Source organism: Pteropus medius, unplaced genomic scaffold (assembly GCF_902729225.1).
Source record: "Pteropus medius unplaced genomic scaffold, Ma_sr-lr_union100, whole genome shotgun sequence".
In the NCBI taxonomy this organism is placed as follows: Eukaryota; Metazoa; Chordata; class Mammalia; order Chiroptera; family Pteropodidae; genus Pteropus; species Pteropus medius.
In genome coordinates this window covers 56,537,049-56,559,466 of record NW_024344378.1, presented here as the reverse complement: position 1 = coordinate 56,559,466, position 22,418 = coordinate 56,537,049, and the positions used below count along the sequence as shown (strand labels likewise).

The following is a 22,418-nucleotide window of genomic DNA, read 5'->3' as shown; positions in this document are numbered from 1 at the left end:
CTAGAATTTGGGCATGTCCATGTTTGCCATCATGAATGACCTGGTCGTCAGGGTCATTGGCACTTTTGCTAGTTTTTCTTGTCCTCTGCTCCAGCACCATTGGGAGAGTATCTTTCTCTCATCCTTGTTAAAGGTTTATCATGAAGCTCCCATAAGTGATAGCTCTCTAGCCGATTTCACTCTTCTTTCAGTGTCTCATGGCTCTGCCTTCCGGTCACTTAGCACAAGTTCTGCTGGGGCTTATTTTAAGAGAGCACAACTTTCACCAAATGCTCAATACCCTGTGCAAATGGTCCTGGAGTAAGACTATCAGTTCTCTCCTGCCTCAGAGTGAGCGTCCTCCCTGTTCCTACACAATGCGTCTGGAGCGTCAACTATGGTCCTGGCCCCTTTCTCAATGGGTACAGATGACCTGACGGTTATCTCCTGTGGTGCATACTTTCCAAGGCTCACCCCTTAATGGCCCTGATATACTGGAATTTCCAAGATGAACTCTTAAATTGGATTTTTCTTCGGGAAACCTGGCTACAGATATTAATATTCTATCTTCAGATTCTTATACCTTGCTTCCAAGATACTGTCTTTGTGTCCAAACATGATGTCCCTCCATTTAGCCAAAGTTTAAAAAGTACAATTGACTGTTTGAAATCAGTGCTTGCTGAATGCTCCAATTCAAGCTGATTCGAGCTGATTCGAGCTGATTCAAGCTGACAGCAATCGCTGGTCGATGATGAAGACACAGCTCACAAAGGACTCTAACTATGGCAGTGAGGTGTGACAGACTGGTTATAAAACTTCATTTCCTGTTTCCACTGCTCTCTCTAGACAAGATTACCATCAAAGTATTGTTCACTTGGTTGTGAAATGTGGCGACAAAGGTTACTGATCTTTTTTGTCTTGGTAGGTATAGTTAAATATGCGATTTGGGATTAAGCAAACCAACCTTTTTTTCTTACCTCCCTCCTCAGGAATTAGCAAGGCTCTCTATATATGAAATTGGTCATATTCTTTCTTGGGGCTGTAAAGCAGTTGGATTGCATTCCCTCTCCTTTCCTCCCAAGAAAAGAGAACAGCACTTTAAGACACCTGTACAATTAGATTACAAACCACAAAGTGCAATCTCCCACAGGAGGCCTGTCCCATTTAGGGTTAATAGTCCTCTATTTATTAAGGACAGGGCCACAAAGTTTCAAATTTCCATATCTCACAACTCAAACACTAACATGGAGAACACTCCAATTGACTCAGGAAATATATTTGCCTGAGACCAGTGCTTTATGAAATTTATTCTCCAATTGGATGATCTCTTAACAGTGTTTGTCATAATCAGATTTTGAAACCATATATCTCCTTTCAAGTGATGATTCTGCTGTAACCTCTGGCTCCATGCACACTTCTGGTCTGGGTAATGCAGATCTTGGCAATGAATGAAAACCACAGCTGTCTTATCAAATAGTAGCAGTTCTTGTTTTGTTTAACGGTGCTGGAAATTAGTTTTTCAAGCACTGATCTTGACAGGTCAGCTATCAAAAGTGGGTGTCTGTGGCCATAAATTCATCGATCCCATAAACAAAATTCTGTCTGCAAAAGAGCAGATGCACTTATATACAAATGAAATGGTCTGCAGCTGTATGACTAAGTGTCAGAACGTCTTTGGGTAAAGGTTTTTCTGGCTCCCTGTTTATCAAGGCTATCAGCCTCATTTGGCTTTTATTGACTGAAACGTTTTTCTTGGCGTTTTGAACCGGGAGAAGCAGGCACCCTCAGGAGGGAGGGAGGTTTCAGCCTCTCCTACTCTTAGTTGGCTACAAGCTTGGAAATCCATTTAAAGGCTTTATTTTATTTTTAAAAAAATCCACTGGAGTCTTTGTTTGGACTGTGTCTTTTTCTGTTTTTATATATATCAGATACTCAGAGGGATGACGTTGCTCAGAAATAACAAAGGTTTACCGCTCTGGTCTTAAGATTTGGGCAAGAGCACAAAGCTTTATGGAAATAGGGGGATTCACTCAGCCTGGGGCACTTGGCTTCAGGCTGATGTGAGGGAACAATAAACTCCTGCTCAACTGGAAAGATCCCGGATTCTCAACATCGTTGCGTTTGATGAGTTCGAAGGCAGAATTTTGGTTTTGCCTTGAAGTATTTTTTCTTTCTTTGTCAGAGTACAGAATGCCTGAAGGCCAGGGAGAGATAAATCAGTATTAAAAAACAAAAAAACAAAAACAAAGCAAAACAACAACAACAACAAACATAAAAAACTTTAAGCCCTAAGTATTTTCAGACAAAAATATAGGAATAATAACAGGCTTGGAGGAATTTTTTTTTTTTTCTTCTCACGAAGTTCCACTTTGATTTAAATGGCCTTACATTAGGATTGTCTGAATAACAACTAATATGATTTGGTGCTATCCCTCTTCCTTTATAAAAAAAGAATGCCTGTCTTCATGGAGCTGGGCAGTGGCCACTTCCCTGTCTCCAAACCCACAGGCTCATGGGCCTTACATCATCTTGGAGAAGTCTTAGAATGTGAGGTGCTGTGCTTAAATGAACTTGCAATGTGCCTCTTTTAGATGGGCACTCCTGAGCCACAGCTCCTTGCACCCAAATGACTGACTCTCTCATATTGGCTTTGACATGCCAACAGATAATTCGACTCTGTTTTTTTTTCCCATTCAGTCCTCAATCATACATGTGCATGTGACAGAATTTTCTTAATTGCCTCTGCTAGTTATTTTTATCGAAAGCTTATTCTCCTTTCTGTAAAAGTAATGAAAAACATGTTAAAAACATAAAAGAGCATAAAGAGGTAATAATGATTATTCATAATTCTACCACCTAGATATATTTACATATTACATTTTAACATATCTCCTCCCATTTTTACCACCACCTTCTCTAAAAAACATGTTTGTTGTACACACAGTTTTATATTCTGATTTTTTATTCTGTGATTATTAAGTTATTTTATAACAGATGATTTCCTTTGATCAGTCCCTCAACGTGATAGACAGAGAAGGTTTTTTTATTCTATTTTATAGATAAGAAAATGAAATTTCAGTGAAGTTAAATTTATTCAACAAATATTTATTGACTGGCTTCTGTGTTTCAAGCACTGTGCTATAAAATATGCTGTCTGAGGACCTTTGGTTAAGTAAGTGGTGGAAACACACAACTAATACATAAGTCTACCAACTCATAAAAATATGCTAATTCCATACTTCCAAGTTCCCAAATCTATAACAGTTATAGTAACTTGATCTTTGAGAGAATATGGCTTTTAAGGCAAGGCTGCTAACCCTGAGATGAGAATAAGCAAGGCAAGATCTAGTTCAAAAGCCTGAGACTCTAGACAGTTTATGAAGACAGGATTTAGATCCCAGGGGACAGGGTGAGAAACCCAGATTGCACAGCTGGATCAGACTTAGGGCCACGATGGAATACACTAGAGATCATTTCCACTACAGTTTTGCATAAATGGTGGCAATTGGGTCAAGCATTTCATTAGCTGTGAGGAGTGTATCATACTAATATAACAATAAGGGAAACTGAGTATGAGGTATCTGCACAACTTTTACAAATTTCCTGTAAATTGACAACTTTTCTAAAGTGAAAATATTTTAAAGAATGAGTAAGAGTTTGTGAGACTCAGCTGAAGAGAAATGGCATTCTAGGCAAAGGAAACAAATACGAAGAGTCAGGAGGGAACATGATGTGCATGAGAAAGGTTAGGGATTTGCAGAGGGATGGAGTGTGCTGTAGTTACATAAGCTGAAGTGAAGCTGAGAGTCAGGGTTAGGCTTGGATTAGGAAGGTCTTTAGGCCAAGTTTAAAAGTGTTAGGATTTATCCTGTAGGAAATGAGAAATCATTAGAACAATATAATTAACGCATTTCATTTTGAGTTTAATTTTTATAAAGGTACCTATCAGCACATTGGAGAAGGGCTTATAAAGGTACCTATCAGCACATTGGAGGTTGGGGTAATTAGATCAATGGAATGGCTGTTACAGTGCTCTGGGACAAAGATGCTGCCATTGTCCAGGCAGTGGATAAGCATAGGATGGCATGGACAGGCACTGAGAAGCAGAGCCCTTCTGGGAGCTCAGCTAAAACCCGAGAAGGGCCTGACTTCATCCCAGCTGCTTCTTCCTGCCTCTGTTCTTCATTCTCATGACTGGCTACAACTCCAATAGAGAGACAGGTAAAGCCTGGTTAATTAAAGCCATGAAGAACCCAATTGCACATGCTTATCCAAGCCAAGGCAGCACAGAGTCAAGGTGCTCCTTTGTCAGTACCAGAGTGGTTCAGCAGCAGGTGTTAGAAATTCAGGTTACACAACTGGATCACTTAGGTCCTGGCATAGGGCAAAACATCTAGTCCCTGGAGCAGATATGTCATCACGAGGTTGAGATTGCCTTCATTATATCTCTGTGAGCCATTGAGGTGGTCAAGGGGGCCTTCATAACACCACCCAACCCAGGAAGTGCAGTAGATCATACATCAAGGTTAAGCGTCTCCAATGCCTGTGCTACACATTATGGGGATGAGATTCAAGCAGCCCAAATACACAGCAGAGTTTCCCTGAGTCCACGTCAAAGGGTCCAAAGAATGCAGGGAATCAATACCTTGACTTCTTTGGCTGAGTTTCTACTTTTCCTTTCAACCAGCATTTTAATCCAGATGCAGGAGTTGATTCTGGGTCCCAGTGCTATTTCTTGAAACCCAGTGGAGAAACAGCCATGATATTTCCTTCTCACTCTACTAGTTCCCAGAGTGTGGTGTTTTTGATGTTCTTGAACAAAACATTGGGTAGATCTTAACTATGTTCTTCACTACAGTGTTTCTAAAATTAGTTAGGGGTGATTGGGGTTGCTCCTCAGAGTACATGGCCATGCTCCTAGCTAAATGATTTATTTATCACTGCCAGACATCCTATTATTTAGGAAAGAGTGGATCTTAGTTGGTATCATGTTCAAAGTGATGGCAGGGGTTTCCAGGTTCTGATGTTCCTGTGCTAGGCCTCAGAGTTGTAGTATCTTCCAGGTGGAATGGTCTTACAAATTCTGAAACTGTGGCTTCAGAGTCAAGACTCGGTATACAGACCCTGCCACAGATATCAAGACTATGAGAAATGCTGGGAGAATAGAAGTATCTTTAAGTGGCACTTTTCCACAGAAGAATGGTTCTTCTCATCTTGTGGGTTTTTCCTTGACTAAGAGTAGATGCTGTCTGTGGCTACTTAAATGGTGGTCTATGGATTAATGGCAGTATCACCTGAGAACTTGTTAGACAGGAATAATCTCAGGCCATGGAATCAGAAAGTATACACAAAGTCCTTGGGTGGTTTTTGTGTCTGTCCCAGTTTGAGGATAACTACATTAATATATAGTATGGTTCACAATCTTAGCTGTGCATAAGAATTATCTGGGGAGCTAAAAATATCTATATCCTGTCTACTACAGATCAATTAAAGCTGAATCCCTGGAGGTGACACCTGACCTTCAGAATGTTTTAATAAAAGTCCTCTTAAGAGATTCTAATATACAAGCAAGTTCAAGGCCCAGTAGCCTGGAAGAGCAGGGATCATCAACCAGGAACATGGAGAAGCATTAACTTTCTATATGCCAAATTGCTGAGATCCTGATTAAGTTGGCTAGAGATGAGTGCCAGTATCTGTATTTTTTTTTTTTTACATCTCACCAATTAACAGTTGAAAAACATTGATGAGACAAAGGTTTCATCATTGCTACTCAGACAATGCAGGGATGCAGGGAGGGGAAGCAGTCCCAAGAAGACCCATGTCTCCTGTTGTTTCTGAGCCAGGATGGGGTCCCTTCGACCACCTTAGGTTGAAATACATCAGGCTGTTGGACAGACCCTGCAGGCTTAGGAGGATATGGCAGACCCAGAGAACATGTATTCTTGACCTCTACATGCATATCAGGGAAGATTATGATGTTTGCACTATAGCGAAGACAGGCAGTGAGCTCTTTCTTGGGCACCAGGGTGTAGGACAAGCTGTACACTTGGGTCTTTGTTTCTTGCTTCACTGCTGAACATCATCCTGTGCTGATGGTGGCAATGGCTGAACTCAAGAGCCCTCTGGCCTGGGCAAGCCAAAGGAGTAATTAAAGAAAGAGGACACTTTGTGGGAAACACAGTGATGTGGCTTCAGTGAATGGACAGAATAAAATTGGACATAAACGTTCATTCCAGAAATAAGTTCTTACAAATTTGTTTCATTTTACAGATGTGACAAGTCCTCAAGATCTGTATGAGATGATGGAGGAAGTGAGGAAGTACAACTCTCTTTTTGTCACACTTATTCTTTCTAAGGTTTTAAGATAGCTCTGGGTCTCTGGGAAACTTAGAGGTATGCTGTCTGCCTATTTGCCTGATTTAGGATCTCAGTTTAGGAAGAAAATTCCTAAGGTATACACAGGTACTTGTTATGTCACTTATACTCTTTTATTTCCTTTGCAGCTGGCGACATGGGACTCTGAGAAGGGCCTGAACGGCAGCCTGCAAGAGAGGCCCATGGGCAGCCGCCTCCAAGGACTGACTCTCAAAGTGGTGACTGTCTTGGTAGGATCATGGGCATTTTGGGGAGGTTCGTTCTTCAGGCTTTTAGGTCAGAGGCTTTTCTCTGTTTGATTTAATGCTGCTTTTGGAGAGAAGGGTATCTTGAGTAGTGGCTTGAGTTTTTATAAGTTCTTTCACTCAGATAATTTTGTAAATAATGAAGGAAGAGTAAAATTGAGATTCTGCCCCAGGGCCTCTGAGGCCTTCTGTGGGCGGTCACTGGGTTAGAGAAGGACCTCTAATCCAGATCTACTGTTGAGCTCCATAGTAGACATAACTGCTTTTCTAGTTCTTGCAGGTAAACAGAATCTTGACCTACTAGTGATCCTTAGGAGATCTTTGCCGGTAGCCAAAAAGATGTTGGGAGGTGGACATTCTTCCAGTACCCCAAATTACTGATAGGCCCATGTGACACAAAGTTCATAATGAAGGCCATTTTTAGATGCAGTTTTTCTGCACAGTTGTCCTGAAATCATAGACTCTTACATCTTCAAGAGACCTTGAAAACATCTTTCTTTCAATTTCTTTCTTCACCCTTTTAGAATTATAGGAGACATTTTAGATTTACCTCTTATTAGCTGGTTAGACATGTTCTTCTCTGTTCCAGCAGGCACTACCGTTTCACCTCTAGAAGCCTTTGGCAGCAGTGTTCTGTTATTCCCCACATGCACACCATGAATAAGGATTATATTCTGTTCCCTTCTCCCTGAAAATTAATGAGATACATTCTCTGGGGCTGTTTAAAAGGTCCCTTTTCTGGTTTCACAGGATTGTGGTGGGGAAGTGTGAGGTGTTTTCCAGATGGCCACATGCCCTACAGGAACACATGTGACATAGCACAAAATACGAGACTGTGAGCATGAGATAGCTTTGGAGTTGGAACTTGGGATTTAATCTTATCCTTTGACCTATGATATGGTATTGGCCCATTAATCAGCATCCAATTTTTAGTACAGCCTGATAGATGCAATACTTCTCTTAATCTGACATCAAAGAACTTTATTGTCATTTATTATCTTGGATGAGAAATATCCACATTTCTTATGTGGGTCCTGAAGAATTATGGCATTTCCTAAGGACAGAGTCCTGAATGTCACAAATAGAGGAATGAAAATAAACAATGTTATTCTGGGAGACAGAGTTCTGGGCAGAGCCTGGGATAACATAACATAGGACAAGTAACTCTCTGTTCTTCCACTGACATGCTGGTTGGAAGGATCTTTCTGTGCACTGTAGCCTGAGTGTTCATAAACTGCTTTAAGAAAGGGTGAAGATGTTTAGAGTCCAGGCCTAAATTGAGTAAATACATGTACATGTTCACAAACATTCTAAAGTTAAATCCATCAGATTAATCTCTCTAACAATACCCTGGAAAGATATATGCTAATGAATTTGTTATTTAATTGAAGAACGTTCATTCTGTTGTCCTCAGGAAGAGCCTTTTGTGATGGTGGCTGAGAACATCCTTGGACAACCCAAGCGCTACAAAGGGTTCTCTATCGATGTCCTGGATGCACTGGCCAAGGCTCTGGGCTTCAAATATGAGATTTACCAGGCCCCTGACGGCAGGTATGGTCACCAACTCCATAACACCTCCTGGAACGGGATGATCGGGGAGCTCATCAGCAAGGTAGGTCCCAAAAGCCAGTCCACAGGGAGAGCCACTCTAGTCTGGCTCTGGGGGGATATCTAAATTTGGCCCATTATGTAGTCGGAACCTTGGGACCAGATAAATAGACTGTAGTTACCACTCTCCACACACTAAAGCTTTTCTTTCTCAACACCTCTCCATACCCATTTCTGCTCTTCTATTTTCTCATTCCCTGGCACTCTATGTTTTCCTTCTGTACCTTATACTCTTATTCCTTTGAAGTCTATGCACTGTGCACCCTCTGTAATATACCCTTCATGAAACCCACCACCACATTTGGGCTGAAATAGGAACCTATTCCTTGCTGGAGCAGGGGATACTGGTGAGTGCTTACTTTGCTCTCCTCTCATGACCCACTGTGGTGTGTTTATGTGTGTGTGTGTATGTGTGTGTGCATGTATCTGCATCATCATGTGTAGTTGATATTGTGTTCCTCAGCTCTTCATACTAATTTCAAATCATTACCCTTCCTTCCTCCTTTAGAACCTGAATCTTCACTGAGATTCATGATATGAGGCCAATTTGCTGTGTCCCAATTCTTGCCCCTGTCATCCCATGACCTCACAACCATTTACGATGGTAGCATCTGACTCAAGCCCTCCTTCTCCAGGGTTGCTGTTGTCAGCAAACTTGATGTTCTGATGCCTATGGAAGACTCTGGGATCCTAGTCTTTGACCCACTCATCTCCAGTGATCTTTGCTTTTTCTCCACACCAGTACCTGCATCTATGCATCGTGTTAGCATCTTATTTTTTGCTGTCATTCTCCCATTCCATGACTACAACCTATTGTCCTTCTGGGTCTTTTGGGCCTTTGCTTCTAAAACACAGGTCCTTTGCTTTATAAATCCATAAAGGTAGACAAGAGGCCCACAGCTCTCCAATTTCTACCAGGCTTTAAAAAAACTATCATAGTATAATTTATGTACTATAAAATTCACCCATTTTAGATATATGGTTCAGTGATTTTTAGAAAATCTAGTGAGTTGTGTAACCATCTCCATAATTTAGTTTTAGAATACTTCCATCACCCCAATGAGATCTCTCATATGCATTTACAGTTAATCCTATTCTCAACTGAAGCCCTAGACAACCGTCAATCTACTTTCTATCTCTACAGATTTGCTTTTTTGAACATTCAGTATAAAAAGAGTCATATAATATGTGGGCTTTGTGTCTGGCCCTTTCCATTTAGCATATGGATTTGTAATTCATCTTCCTCTAAAGTTTCAGTGCTCTTCAGATGCTACACTTTTCCCTGACTGGTGTGCCCTTCATGATTGACCAAACAAACCCCTGTGATTCCCTTCATCCCTTGTGATTTTCTGTGTTTTTGATTTCTTGTTGCAGCCAAACACTGACTTGATTCTATTATCTATCCTCTGACTCTGACATTCAGGTGGATGCATACAATTAGTGAAGAAAATCACAAATATGTCCAGATGGATGTAGGAACAATGTCTGACTCCAACTTCAGCTGGGCCTTCATGACAGCCTGAGGTCCTTGACTTGTCTTTGTTTACCTTTCTCCTCAAGCAACGTAATAACCTTCTATCCTCAATTAAAAAAAAAAAAGATTATGGTCTTATATTATGGAAAGATATGGAGACTTCTGAAATTGAAATTTACTTCAATTTCCTGTAAAATTCACATCTGCAGATATGGGCCCTGACCCCCAGTTCAGAGGAGGGAGTGTTTTTCTTCTTGTTACAGGTCACCCCTCCACCTGTGTTGATTCCCATGTGCCTCCTCTGGACCTGGCTTCATATAGTTTTCTCCATCCTGTATTGTAAACCCACCCTGCTCCACTAGTCCTTAAGTATGCTCCAAATTCTCTAAATCCTAAAAAACAAACAAAAACAAAAAAAAATCCAAAAAAAAAAAACCTGGATCCCGGGTTTATTCTAAAAGAGGCAAAGGCAAAAGCCAGAGATGCAAATGTGACAAGTGTAACAGAGCACCAACATCATCACCTACAATATTTTTTCTCTTTATTCTAGAAACTTTGTTAGATTTCAGTTTATGACATCAGTATATTTTCCTCTCTAGCGCACATATTAAACCTAATAAAATCTTTCTATGTATGTTTCTCTAATTTTAATATATAAGTTGGATCCATTGTCATAATTGGTCATTCTAAACTAAACCTAATTCTGAAGATGTCTCCTATTTCAATGCCCAAGAGCCAAGAACCAGATGACCACTGTACGTTTTAGTGCTCTTGTGGTTGAAGTGGATACTCTAGGCCCATGATTGCCTGTCATCATTCATCTAGGTATAAGGATCCTGACCTCTACTGGTTTGGGCAGCTTTATCTCAGTCTAGTTCTATCTTAATGAGGATCATTGATTATTTTAAAATTAAGCCCATCTTAGAAAGCAAAAATCCTGGGTGGTACTTTTAAAGTTGCAGTACAGTCTGCCCATAGAGTCCCTCACAACATGGCATTACTACACGAAGAATCAACCCTGAGTTAAGGGAGGTGGAAGATCAAAAGAAGTAGAGAAACCCTTTTTTCTTGGTGGATATTATTCTCTGACATAGAGTCTGCATATAAAACAATCAAGTACTGAAACATTAATGAGATCCAAGGTAGTTATATAACTCACTGTACAATTTCTAAAGAGAAATGTCAGTGTATGCTAATGGAGTTTAAACAGCTTGACAGAAAAATGGAGTCTCTTTGGCCATAAAGTATAGGAAGGATACAGATAAGCCTAGAAAAAGATAGTCAAGACTTCTTGGTGTGTGTTGTGGTGGGGGTGGGGGTAAGAGAGAAATACCAGCATAAGAAAGGAGATTGCTAAAGTTTGATAGGAGAAACAATAAGAAAGTGAAGAAATGCTACAATTTATGTGGGAAATGCTACAAATTATAGACTTCTTTTCTCCAGAAAAAGAGTTCCAGAAGTTCTTCGGGTTTAGGAGAGAAATTTGCAAGGTGATGAGGTAATAACAGACAACTTAGTGTTGGATTTTCCTTACAATATTCAGGGTTACAGGGTTTCAACTCTCAAATCTATTTCCTATGAACAGAACAACTCAAAGGCGAGAGCAGACCTTGACCCAGGACGGAACCCAGCAGTTCATTGAAAACTGTCATCTGATGAGATAGTTTTGTTTTTCAGAGAGCAGACTTGGCCATCTCAGCCATTACCATCACCCCGGAGAGGGAGAGCGTTGTGGACTTCAGCAAGCGGTACATGGACTATTCAGTGGGGATCTTAATCAAGAAGCCCGAGGAGAAAATCAGCATCTTCTCTCTTTTTGCTCCATTTGATTTTGCGGTCTGGGCCTGCATTGCAGCAACCATCCCTGTGGTAGGTGTGCTGATATTTGTGTTGAACCGGATACAGGCTGTGAGGGCTCAGAATGCTGCCCAGCCCCGACCATCCACGTCTGCCACCTTGCACAGTGCCATCTGGATTGTCTATGGAGCCTTTGTACAGCAAGGTACCTTCCTGGTTTCTTGATGTTGGAATAGCCCCAGGGGCCTGGAAGACCTTAGCCATTGGCCAAGTTCTTAGATACATGTTGCCAAAGTCATTTTAAATGCAATTTTATTTAATCTCCAGGATAGTACTAGTATTATGCTGCACCCAATTTCTCTGACTAACATCAGATAAAAATTAAATGAAACGATAACAAAGAACTTCAAATCCTGATTCTCCACTTTAGATAAAATTAACTTTGTAGTTCTGCTTTGCACTTTCTTCCCTTCCCACATTAGATTGATTGCTATGCAGATGGAGTTGTCAAGTGAAACTGAATCTTACTTAAATTTGAAGTCTTAATTGGGAAAAAAATTCGCAATTGTTTTGCAATCTTCTAAGCACTACTCCAGCCATTATTGAGATACAAAATCTCCTATTTCTGAGAAGTCTGGATAGTGTATGGAGAGTTACAGGATTGTGCAGTTTTGACTAGAAATAACAAATTGAAAGTTCCTAATATGAGTCTTGACCCAGTTTACACCATGGCAAACATGTGTCACCTGTTTGCGAGGTTACATAAGAATAGTCAGTGAGAAGCTTTTTTCTGCTACCATATAAGGGACCAAGGAAAAAAAATTGACCCCAAAGAGGCAGCTTCTGATTAAAAGTCACATGCAATGATTTCTGAAAATCCTAGGAAAAAAGTCATCTAGTGAGGGCTGAATATTAATAAAAATGATACGGTACATCTTATTTCTGAGGTTTAAAAGAAAGCTAGGGAACCCTCCAGGTAAGAGGTAATTCTATATTTATAAAATTCCTGAGACTACTCTATGTGAATCTGAAATTGTAAAGGGTCCTTACATCAACCAAATTGCAGCCCTGGAAGTTCTCAACACAGTGAAGTATTCTTCTAACTGGAAGATTTTGATATTCAGAATTTTATTTTGGCATTTTAACAAACATCACATCAGTTAAAGATCAGTCCTGGCTTTCTGTATTTTGTGGCCCTCCATTCCTTTCCAAGATTGGTGATCTTGTCACAGTCCCCTGTAATAAGCTGATAGTCATATCTCTGCTCCTCAACCCATCACTAGTGGAGGTTACCTATGCCTGGAGCATTTCCGTGGGGATGGGAGTGAGAGCGAAAGCCCAGGCCCAATCTACTTTGCCTGCCTCCTGTAGGTGGTGAATCCTCAGTGAACTCCATGGCCATGCGTATCGTGATGGGCAGCTGGTGGCTTTTCACCCTCATCGTGTGCTCCTCTTACACCGCCAATCTTGCTGCCTTCCTCACAGTATCCAGGATGGACAACCCCATAAGGTAAGACAGTTCCTTCTTCCAGAACTAGAACCATTCAGCTCCGAGAGGCTATACAGAGAGGATGCAAACTTGCCTGGGACAGCCTGGTGTTGTGGAGGCAGAGATAGACTTAGATCCTAGATCTACAGTTTGATGATCATAATCTTTAATGCATGAAGAGCTTTACTACTGTTGTATTTTATTTCATGTAAGTAAATGTATAAATTCATTAAATAATATTTCTCTGAACATTTAAATGCTTAGACAAATCAAAACATTAAAAATTAACAAATTAAATATCTTCAGACATTTAAACATTGATTACAAACTTAATCAAAACTTTCTAAACATTCAATTAAAATTAATTAAAACCACAAGTCTAATATAATTTTCAAAACTTTAAACACCTTAAAATTATTTTTAAGAACATGCCAATTATCATAATGATTATTCACTTATATTTATAAAATTATAAAAATATTGAAACCAAGGACTAAAATGTTTTTTTACCAAATTATTTAAAAAATGACATAAAAGAATTAGTTGAACACAGTGAAATAACTTGGAAATGCTTTGTTTTATGATCAGATTTCCACACGCTGTGTAAATTACCAAAGAACTTGGACAAAGTGAATGTATGGTATACACGTGATTGCTGAAGTGACTAAAGGCATACATGTATTATACACTTTCTTGAGTACATAGGTTTCAGTATCGTTTCTTGCTTGATTCCTGGTTATGGCTTTCTGTGTTTCTGCTTTTAGTAATTTCTCCTTTAATTCATCATACTCACTATCATCATATTGATTCTTTTGATCCACAGCACTAATCAAGTCATCCATTCTCAACCAGGTTCTATGGTTCCCAATTGCCACTTAAAAGAGTTCAGACTCCTTGACTTAGATTCAAAATTTAGTATGATATTCTCTAGAATTTTTTTAGTTGACATTCTTATTGAGGAAATTACAAATTTATGTGTGGTTGTAAGAAATAATGTAGAGGGAGGAGAAAAAATCGCGTAAATGTTAGAGGATCTGTTCTTCCTTCTGGTGACCAAATCAAAGTTGTGATGGAAACAAGGAGCACCAGCAAAGAAGAATCACTTGGGATCTAGATGAACAAGCCATACAGCTAGGGAGAAATCCAAGAAAGCACTCTGCAATGGCAGAAGGTAGGACAGGGAGAGGTCACGGGGCTGCCGGGTCTCCAGCGGCTGAGTGAGACAGAGGTTGCAGCAGCAGCAGCAGCAGCAGCATAAGCCTCTTAAAGGGGCCACGTCCGCAGTGGATTTTCACGGTGACGAACCTGCTCATTCTGAGCACCAACGCCCAGTTGGCTGCACACAGGGGGCATGAGGGACTTACAAGGAGATATTGTCAGAGTGAGGGTCAAGGCTTGGTACAGAAGTGCTGGCAGTATCCATTGTTCCCTGTAGAGCCCTCCCCACTCCCAGTGTGCAGACACAGTGCCACCATACCCCTGTCATCATCAAACTGGATAATAGAGGTCGCTTCGCCCAGAAGATTCCCTGAAACCCCGCCTCCCCCAACCCAGGCCCCACCCAAGCCACATCCAGGTATATCCTCAGCGAGTCAGATGCGCCTTGCTAAGCAGCACCTACACTCACACTGGAGGCAGCTGGCCTTGGTTTCTGGTGTGGCCTTTTGAGGCAACTGTAAGCACAGCATCTGGGGATTGCTGAATCTTGACAGGTGGCCCCAGAGGGATAGAGGCTTGGGCTAAATTTGGCCTGCAGCTGAACCCCTCTCAGGACTGTGCCACTGGACACCTACTTCACAAATTCACACTAATAAGGCTGGGAGACTTAGGAGCTTTGCTTAGTATATAGAAACAGACACGGAAAGACAGCCAAAATGGGAAGACAAAGAAGCAGAAATCATATGAGAGAACAGAGCAGAGATCCAGATATAATGGAGTCAAGTAATCTAACAGATGCAGAGTTCAAAACATTGGTTATAAAGATGCTCAATGAACTTTTGGGAAATGTAGAGAACTACAACAAAGAGATAAAAATGGAGATGGAGATTATAAGAGGGAACCAGTCTGAAATGGAGAACACATTATCTGAGATGAGAAGTATATTAAATGGAATAAACAAAGTGAATAAAGAAGAGGATCACATACCCTATCTAGAGGACAGGAAAGACAATCAGGACACTCAAACAGAATGGCAAGAAAAAAGAGGCCAAGACTATAAAAATGATTTAAGGAGGATATGGGATACTATTAAGGCTCCAAATATTCGTCTGATCGGTGTAAGTGAAGAAAATCAAAATGTTGAACAGCTGTTTGAAGAAATAATGATGGAAAACTTCCCTACCCTGGTGAAGAAAATGGACATACAATCTCAGGAAGCTCAGAGGATTCCAAAAATCAGGGATTTAAAGAGGCCCACATCAAGACACACCATAATTAAAATGCCAAAGGTTAAATACAAAGAAACAATTTAAAGCACCAAGAAAAAAATAAATAATTATATATAAGGAAACACCCATACGACTGACAGCTGATTTCTCAAGAGATACTATGCGGGACAGAAGATCTTGGCAAAAAATATTCAAAAGAATGAAGACCCAGGATATACAACCAAGAATAATTTATTCAGCAAAACTATCATTTAGAGTTGAAGGACAGATAAAGAGCTTCCCAGACAAAAATAAACTAAAGGAATTTATCACCACCAAGCTAGATTTACAGGAAATGTTGGAGGGACTTCTTTAAGAAAAGAAAAACCATGTATCAAAAACAGGAATAAAGAATGGTAACTACATTCCTATCAATAAGTACCTTAAATAGAAAAGAATTAAGTGCTCCAACCAAGGGATGGAGTGGCTAAAAGAATAAGAAAACAAGACCCCTACATATGAAAAGGAAGGGAATGGAAAAAGATATTGCTGTGATGAACCTAGAAGGTATTTAAGTCAGACCGAGGAGAGAAACACTATATGATTTCACTTATATGTGGAATTTAAGGAATAAAAAGAACAAACTAATCAAAAACAGACTCACAAATAAGTGGACAGTTTGGTGACGTACAGAGGGGAGGAGGGTTTGGGGGCTGGGAGAATGGGGTGAAAGGTTAAAGAAATACAAATTAGTAGATGACAGATGGTCATGGGAATGGGAAGCATGGTATAAGGAATGCAATTAGCATTAATACATTGCCTAGGTGGAGGGTCAGGGGAGGGAAGGAGCAATTGGGGGGATCATTTTACTAACTATATAGATGTCTAACCAATGTACTGTATACTTGAAACTAATTAAAATTTTTGAAAAATAAAAATAAATAAATAAATAAGAAAGAATGTAGAGAGATCTCATAATATCCTTAACCAGATTCCATCAATGGTAACATTTTGTGAAATATCAGAACCAGGGTATTGACATTAATACTATTGATTCTGTTCCGATTTCTCCTCTTGTACCTTGTACTTATTTCTCTCTGTGTGTGGGTGTACCTGCAAACATACATTTGGTTCTCTACAGTCTAATTACACATATAGATTTGTGTAACTGTCATCACAGTAAATATATAAACAATTATATCCCTATGAGGATCCCCTGTGTGGCCCTTTTATAACCACACTCATCTCCTTCACAGTTCTTCCCCTCCAATCCTATTCTTAACCCTGAAAACCACTAGCATGTTCTCTATTTAAATTTTTTTGTCATTTCAAATATGTTATATAAATAAAATTGTACCTCTTGGAATTGGCTTTTCAGTTAGCATAATTATCTAGAGACTCATCGGAATGTTATTTATATTAATAGTTCATTGCTTTTTGTTGCTCAGTAGTATGTGATGTACCATAGTTTCTTTCAGCCATCGAAGGACATCTGGGTTATTTAGAGTTTTTGGCAATTATTAATAAAGCCACTGTGAACATTTGTGTATACGTTTTTGTGTGAACATATGTTTTTATTTGTATCCAGGAATGCAATCTCTGTTTTGTGTGGTAATTGCATGTTGAGTTTTATAAGAAACTATCAAACTGCTTTCCAGGTTTACTGTACTATTTCACATTATTGCCAGTGATGTAGGAATGATTCAGTTTCTTTTACATTTTTGCCAGACTTCAGTGTTATCATTACTTTTTATTTTACCTTTCTAATGGTATGGAGTGATATCTCATGTGGTTTTAATTTGTATTTCCCTAATAACTAATTATGTTGAACACTTTTTCATGTGCTTACTGCTATCTGTATATCCTTTTTGGTGAAATATATATTTATGTATTTTACCCATTTTCTAATTGAATTGTTTATTACTGTTGAGTTTTGAAAATTTTTTATATACTTTAAATACTAGTTCTTTGCCAAATATGTGCTTTGCAAATATTCCTCTTAACACACTCTGTAGTTTGCATTTTCAACATCTTAAAAGGGTGTTTAACAGAGAAAGATTTGAATTCTTATGAGGTCTAATTTACAAATTTATTCTTTTGTGGATCATGATTTTGATGTCAAGCCTAACTCTTTGTGTAGCCCTATACATTGAAGATTATCTCCTGTTTTTATGTTTTTTCCCCTAAAACTTTTGTAGTTTTACATTTTACAATTTTGAGTTAATTTTTGTATAAGGTATGAGGTTTAGGTTGAATTCTATTTTTTTTTATTTGTCTGTGGATGCTCAATTGATACAGTGCCATTTATTTAAAAGGCGATTTTTCCTTTATTTAGTTGCTTTTGCAATTTGTCAGAAATCAGTTGGGCATATTTATGCGGGTATATTTCTGAGTTCTCTATTCAGTTTCATTGATGTGCCTACGTCTTTGCCAATACCACACTGTCCTGATTACTGTAGCTACAAAGTAAGTATTAATATTGGGCAGAGTAAGTCCTTCCATTTTATTTTTCTTTGTTAAAGTTATTTTAATTATTCTAGGGCCTGCACCTTTTCATATAAATTTTGAAATAAATTCGGCTACATCTATAAAAAACTTTTCTAGATAGATTTTGATAGGAATTGCATTAATTATAGCTGTAATTGCATTAAACCAATAGCTAATAACTTGGTAGGAATATCATGAATGGCAGAGTAATATTCCATTGTATATATATATATATATATATATATATATATATATATATATATATATATATATATATATATATATCACATTTTCCTTATTCACTCATCTATTGAATTTGGTTGTTTCCATATCTTGGCCGCTGTGAACAATGCTACAATGAACATTGGGTTGCGTATATCTTTACAAAGAAATGTTTTCAAATTTTGGGGGTAAATACTCAGAAGAAGCATTACTGGGTCATGTGGTAATTCTATTCTTAATTTTTTGAAGAACCTTTGTAGTGTTTTCCATAGTGGCTCAGAAAAGATGAAATACTGCCATTTGTGACAACGTGAATGGATCTTGAGATTATTATGGTAAGCGAGATAAGTCAGACAGAAAAAGTCAAGAACCATATGATTTCACTTATATGTGGAATACAAAACTGAAAGGAACAAACAAACGAGACAAATTAACAAAAACTCATACACATAGACAACAGTTTAGGTTACCAGAGGGAAAGGGGGTGGGAAGGAGGTAGATAAGGGTAGAGGGAGTCAAATATATGGTGATGGAAGGAGATTTGACTTTGGATGGTGAACTCAGTGCAATATACAGATGATGTATTATTGAATTGTACACTTGAAACCTATATAATTTTATTAACCAATGTCACCCAAATCAATTTAATAAAAATAAAAATAAATAGATATCATGAGTGGATATTGAATTTTATCAAATGCATTTTTTGCATTATTGACATGATCATATGATTTTCCTTCTTTAACTATCAATATGGTCAGTTGCACTGATAATTTTTCAAATGTTGTATATCTTGAATAAATCTCACTTATTCAAGGTTTATGATTCTTTTCATATTTTGTTGGATTTGGCTGATATTCTAAATTCATTAGTAATATTGATTCGTACTTTTATTTCTTGGATTGTTTTTGGTTGGTTTTGATATCAGAGTAACAACTGGATTCAAAATAATTTAAGAAGTCTTCCCTCATTTTCTGTTTTCTGGAATATATTATGTAAAATTGGTGTTAATTTGTCTTTAAAATAATTTTAAACATTTAGAATAATTCTCCAGGGAAACCATCTAAGTGTGGAGATATCGTATTTTTGGAGCTTTTAAATATGAATTAATCATTCATATCTATAGGACAATTCGTATTTTCTATTGTATCTTCAAGTCTAGTTGGTTTGTAGTGTTTGTTTTTTCCATTTACTTTCTGATCTTCTGTCTAGTTGTTTTGTCTTTTATTGAAAGTGAGATATTGAAATCTCCAATTATTTTGTAGAACTGATTCTTTCTCCCTTCAATTTTATCAATTTTGCTTCATATATATTGGGTCTCTCTCTATATATGTTTATATTTGTAATTGTTATATATTCTTATTGAATGACTCTTTATCATTATATAATATCTTTCTTTGTCTCACAAAAATTTTGCCTTAAAGCCTAATTTATCTGATATTTGTATAGCCACTTCAGTTCTCTTTCGATTATTGTTTACACAGAATATTTTTTTCCATCCTTTACCCTTAATCTATTTGTCTTTGAATCTAAAGTGAGTCACTTCCCCACAACATATAGTTGGATTACATCTTTTTTTAAATCTGTTTTACCAGTCTCTACATTTTAATTGGAGACTTTAATAAATTTGTATTTAATGTAATTAGTGATAAGGAAAACTCACTTATGCCATTTTGCTATTTGTTTTCTATATGTCATACATCTTTTTTGTATCTTATTTCCTCTTTTTCTGTTAGATATTTTGCATGCCATTTTAATTCCCTTGTTATTTCTTTTACTATATACTTTTTGAGTTATAATCCTAGTTATTGCCCTTAGACATTACAATTAACATCTTGGTTTATAAGAATCTAGTTTGGATTAATACCAACTTTATTTTAAAAGTATACAAAAAAAAATTTCTTCTTATATCATTCTGTTGCACTTCATCCCTGCCTCCAACAACTCCTTTCTGAAGCTGTCTGATCCCTTTCTTTTTAGGAGGTAATTACTTTTTTCCTCCAATTTATTCAGTGGAGAGTCTTCTATATTTAGTTTTTAAATTGTTATTTCTGTTGCTTTTTACTCATTCAATAAACTTTACAATTTGTTTAAAAACAACTTTAGATAATAAAATATATTATTAAAATATCTATTGTTTTTAACTTTTATCTTTTAAATTGTGGTATAATATACATACCATACATTATATCATTTAAATCATTTTTAAGTATAAATTTTAGTGTTATTAAGTATATTCACATTGTTCTAGAATACTTCATTTTGCCAAACTGAAAATCTATAGAATACTCACCATTTCCTGCTACCTCAGACTCTGGAAACCACTATTCTACTTCATGTCTCTATGAATTTGACTATGTAGGGACCGCGTATAAGTGAAATAGTACATTTTTTGTCCTTTTCTGACTTCCTTATTTTACTTAGCATATCTTCAAGGTTCATATGTGTTGGAGTATGTGTCAGAGTTTCCTTCCTTTTTAAAGCTGAATAACATTTCTTTGTATATATAGACCACATTTTTTAATCCATTCAGCAGTCAAGAAACACTTGGGTTGCTTCCATCTTTTGGCTATTATTTAATAATGCTGCTACACACATGTATACAAATATCTGTTCAAGTTTCTGCTTTCAGTACTTTTGGGTATATACTCAGAAGCTGAATTGCTGAATTATATGGTAGTCCTCTGTTTAATATTTTTGAGGAACTACCTTACCATATTCCACAGCAGCTGCACCATCTCACATTCCCACCAGCAAAACACAAGGATTCCATTTTCTCCATATCCCTGCCAACACTTGTTTTCTGTTTTGTTTTGTTTTGTTTTTATAATATCTGTCCTAATGAGTATGAAGTGGTATTTCATTTTGGTTTGATTTTCATTTCCCTTATGATTAATGATGTTGAGCATCTTTTCATGTATTTATTGGTCATTTGCTTACCTTCTTTAGAGAAATATATATTAAAGTACTTTGCCCATTTTTAGTTTTGCTTTTTGTTGTTGTTATTGAGTTGCATGAATTTTTAAAAATTATTCTGGATATTAAATTCTTATCAGATATATGATCTCCAAATATTTTCTTTCATTTCATAGATTGCTTTTCATTCTGTTGATAGTGTCCTTGGACACAGAAAAGTTTTTAATTTTGATGAAGTTTAAATTATCTATTTTTTTGGTTGCCATTGCTTTTGTTGTCAAATCTTAGAAACTGCCAAATCCAATGTCATGAAATGTTTCCTACATATTTTTCTGAGTATTTTATAGTTTTAAGTTTTAGGTTTAGGTCTTTCATCTATTTTGAGTTAATTTTTGTACATGGTATTAAGTAAACTTATTATTAATTTTAATAATAAGTTTATCCAATTTCTCCAAAAGCATCCATTAAAAAACTATCATTTCCTCATTGAATTGTCTTGGCACCCTTGTTGACAATATTTGGCCAAATATGGGATAGTATTTTTGGCTACTCTACTCTTTTTCATTGGTTTGTATGTCTATCTTCATGCCAATACCACACTTTTGATTACTGTGGCTTCATAATACATTTTTTTAAAATTTAAAATATTTTTCAATTACAGTTGAAATTCAATGTTATATATGTTTCAGGTATACAGCCTAGTGGTTAGACATTTATCCAACTTACAAACTGATCCCTCTGATAAGTCTTGCACCTACCTGGTGCCATATTTTATTATAATATTATCAACTACACTCCCTAAGCTATACTTTACATCCCTGTGGCTATTTTGTAACTGCCAATTTGTACTTCTTAATCTCTTTACCTTTATCATACCGCCTCTTTCTCTCTTCCCATCTGGCAATCATTAGTTTGTCATCTGTATCTATATATTTGTTTCTATTTTGTTTGTTCATTTATTTTGTTTTTAAGATTCTATAGTGAATCTTAAAAGTGAAATCATATGGTATTCATCTTTCTTTGGATAACTTACTTCACTTAACATAATACTCTCTAGGTCCACCTATGTCACAAATGGTAAGATTTCATTCTTTTTTTATGACTGAGTAATATTCTATTATGTGTGTATCACATATTTTTTATTCATTCATCTTTTGATTGGAGCATTTAATCAATTTATATTGATTATTGATAGATGTGTGGTTATTGCCATTTTATTTTTTGATTTTTTTATAGTTATTCTTTTTCTTTTTTATTCTCTTGCTCTCTTGTATTTTGATGATTTTCTGCAGTGTTGTATTTAGGTTCTTTTCTCATTATTTCTTGTATATCTCCTATAGATTCTTGGTTTATGGTTACCATGTACTTCATATATACCAAGCTATGTTTATAGCAGTCTATTATAATTTGATTGTTGCTTAAGTTTGAACGCGTTCTAAAATCATACCATTTTTACTTCC

General features: G+C 37.2%; 1 protein-coding gene across 2 annotated transcripts in view; it reads left to right on the top strand.

The window, feature by feature from the left end:
• GRID1 (glutamate ionotropic receptor delta type subunit 1) overlaps positions 1-22,418 on the top strand; it is a 664,127-nt gene that overhangs the window by 539,068 nt on the left and 102,641 nt on the right. For both annotated transcript variants that reach the window (XM_039872286.1, XM_039872287.1), the window contains exons 9-12: positions 6,483-6,584; positions 8,014-8,211; positions 11,359-11,683; positions 12,850-12,988. In XM_039872286.1, the coding sequence (XP_039728220.1) occupies positions 6,483-6,584; positions 8,014-8,211; positions 11,359-11,683; positions 12,850-12,988 (764 nt within the window). The remainder of the gene's footprint in view (positions 1-6,482; positions 6,585-8,013; positions 8,212-11,358; positions 11,684-12,849; positions 12,989-22,418) is intronic.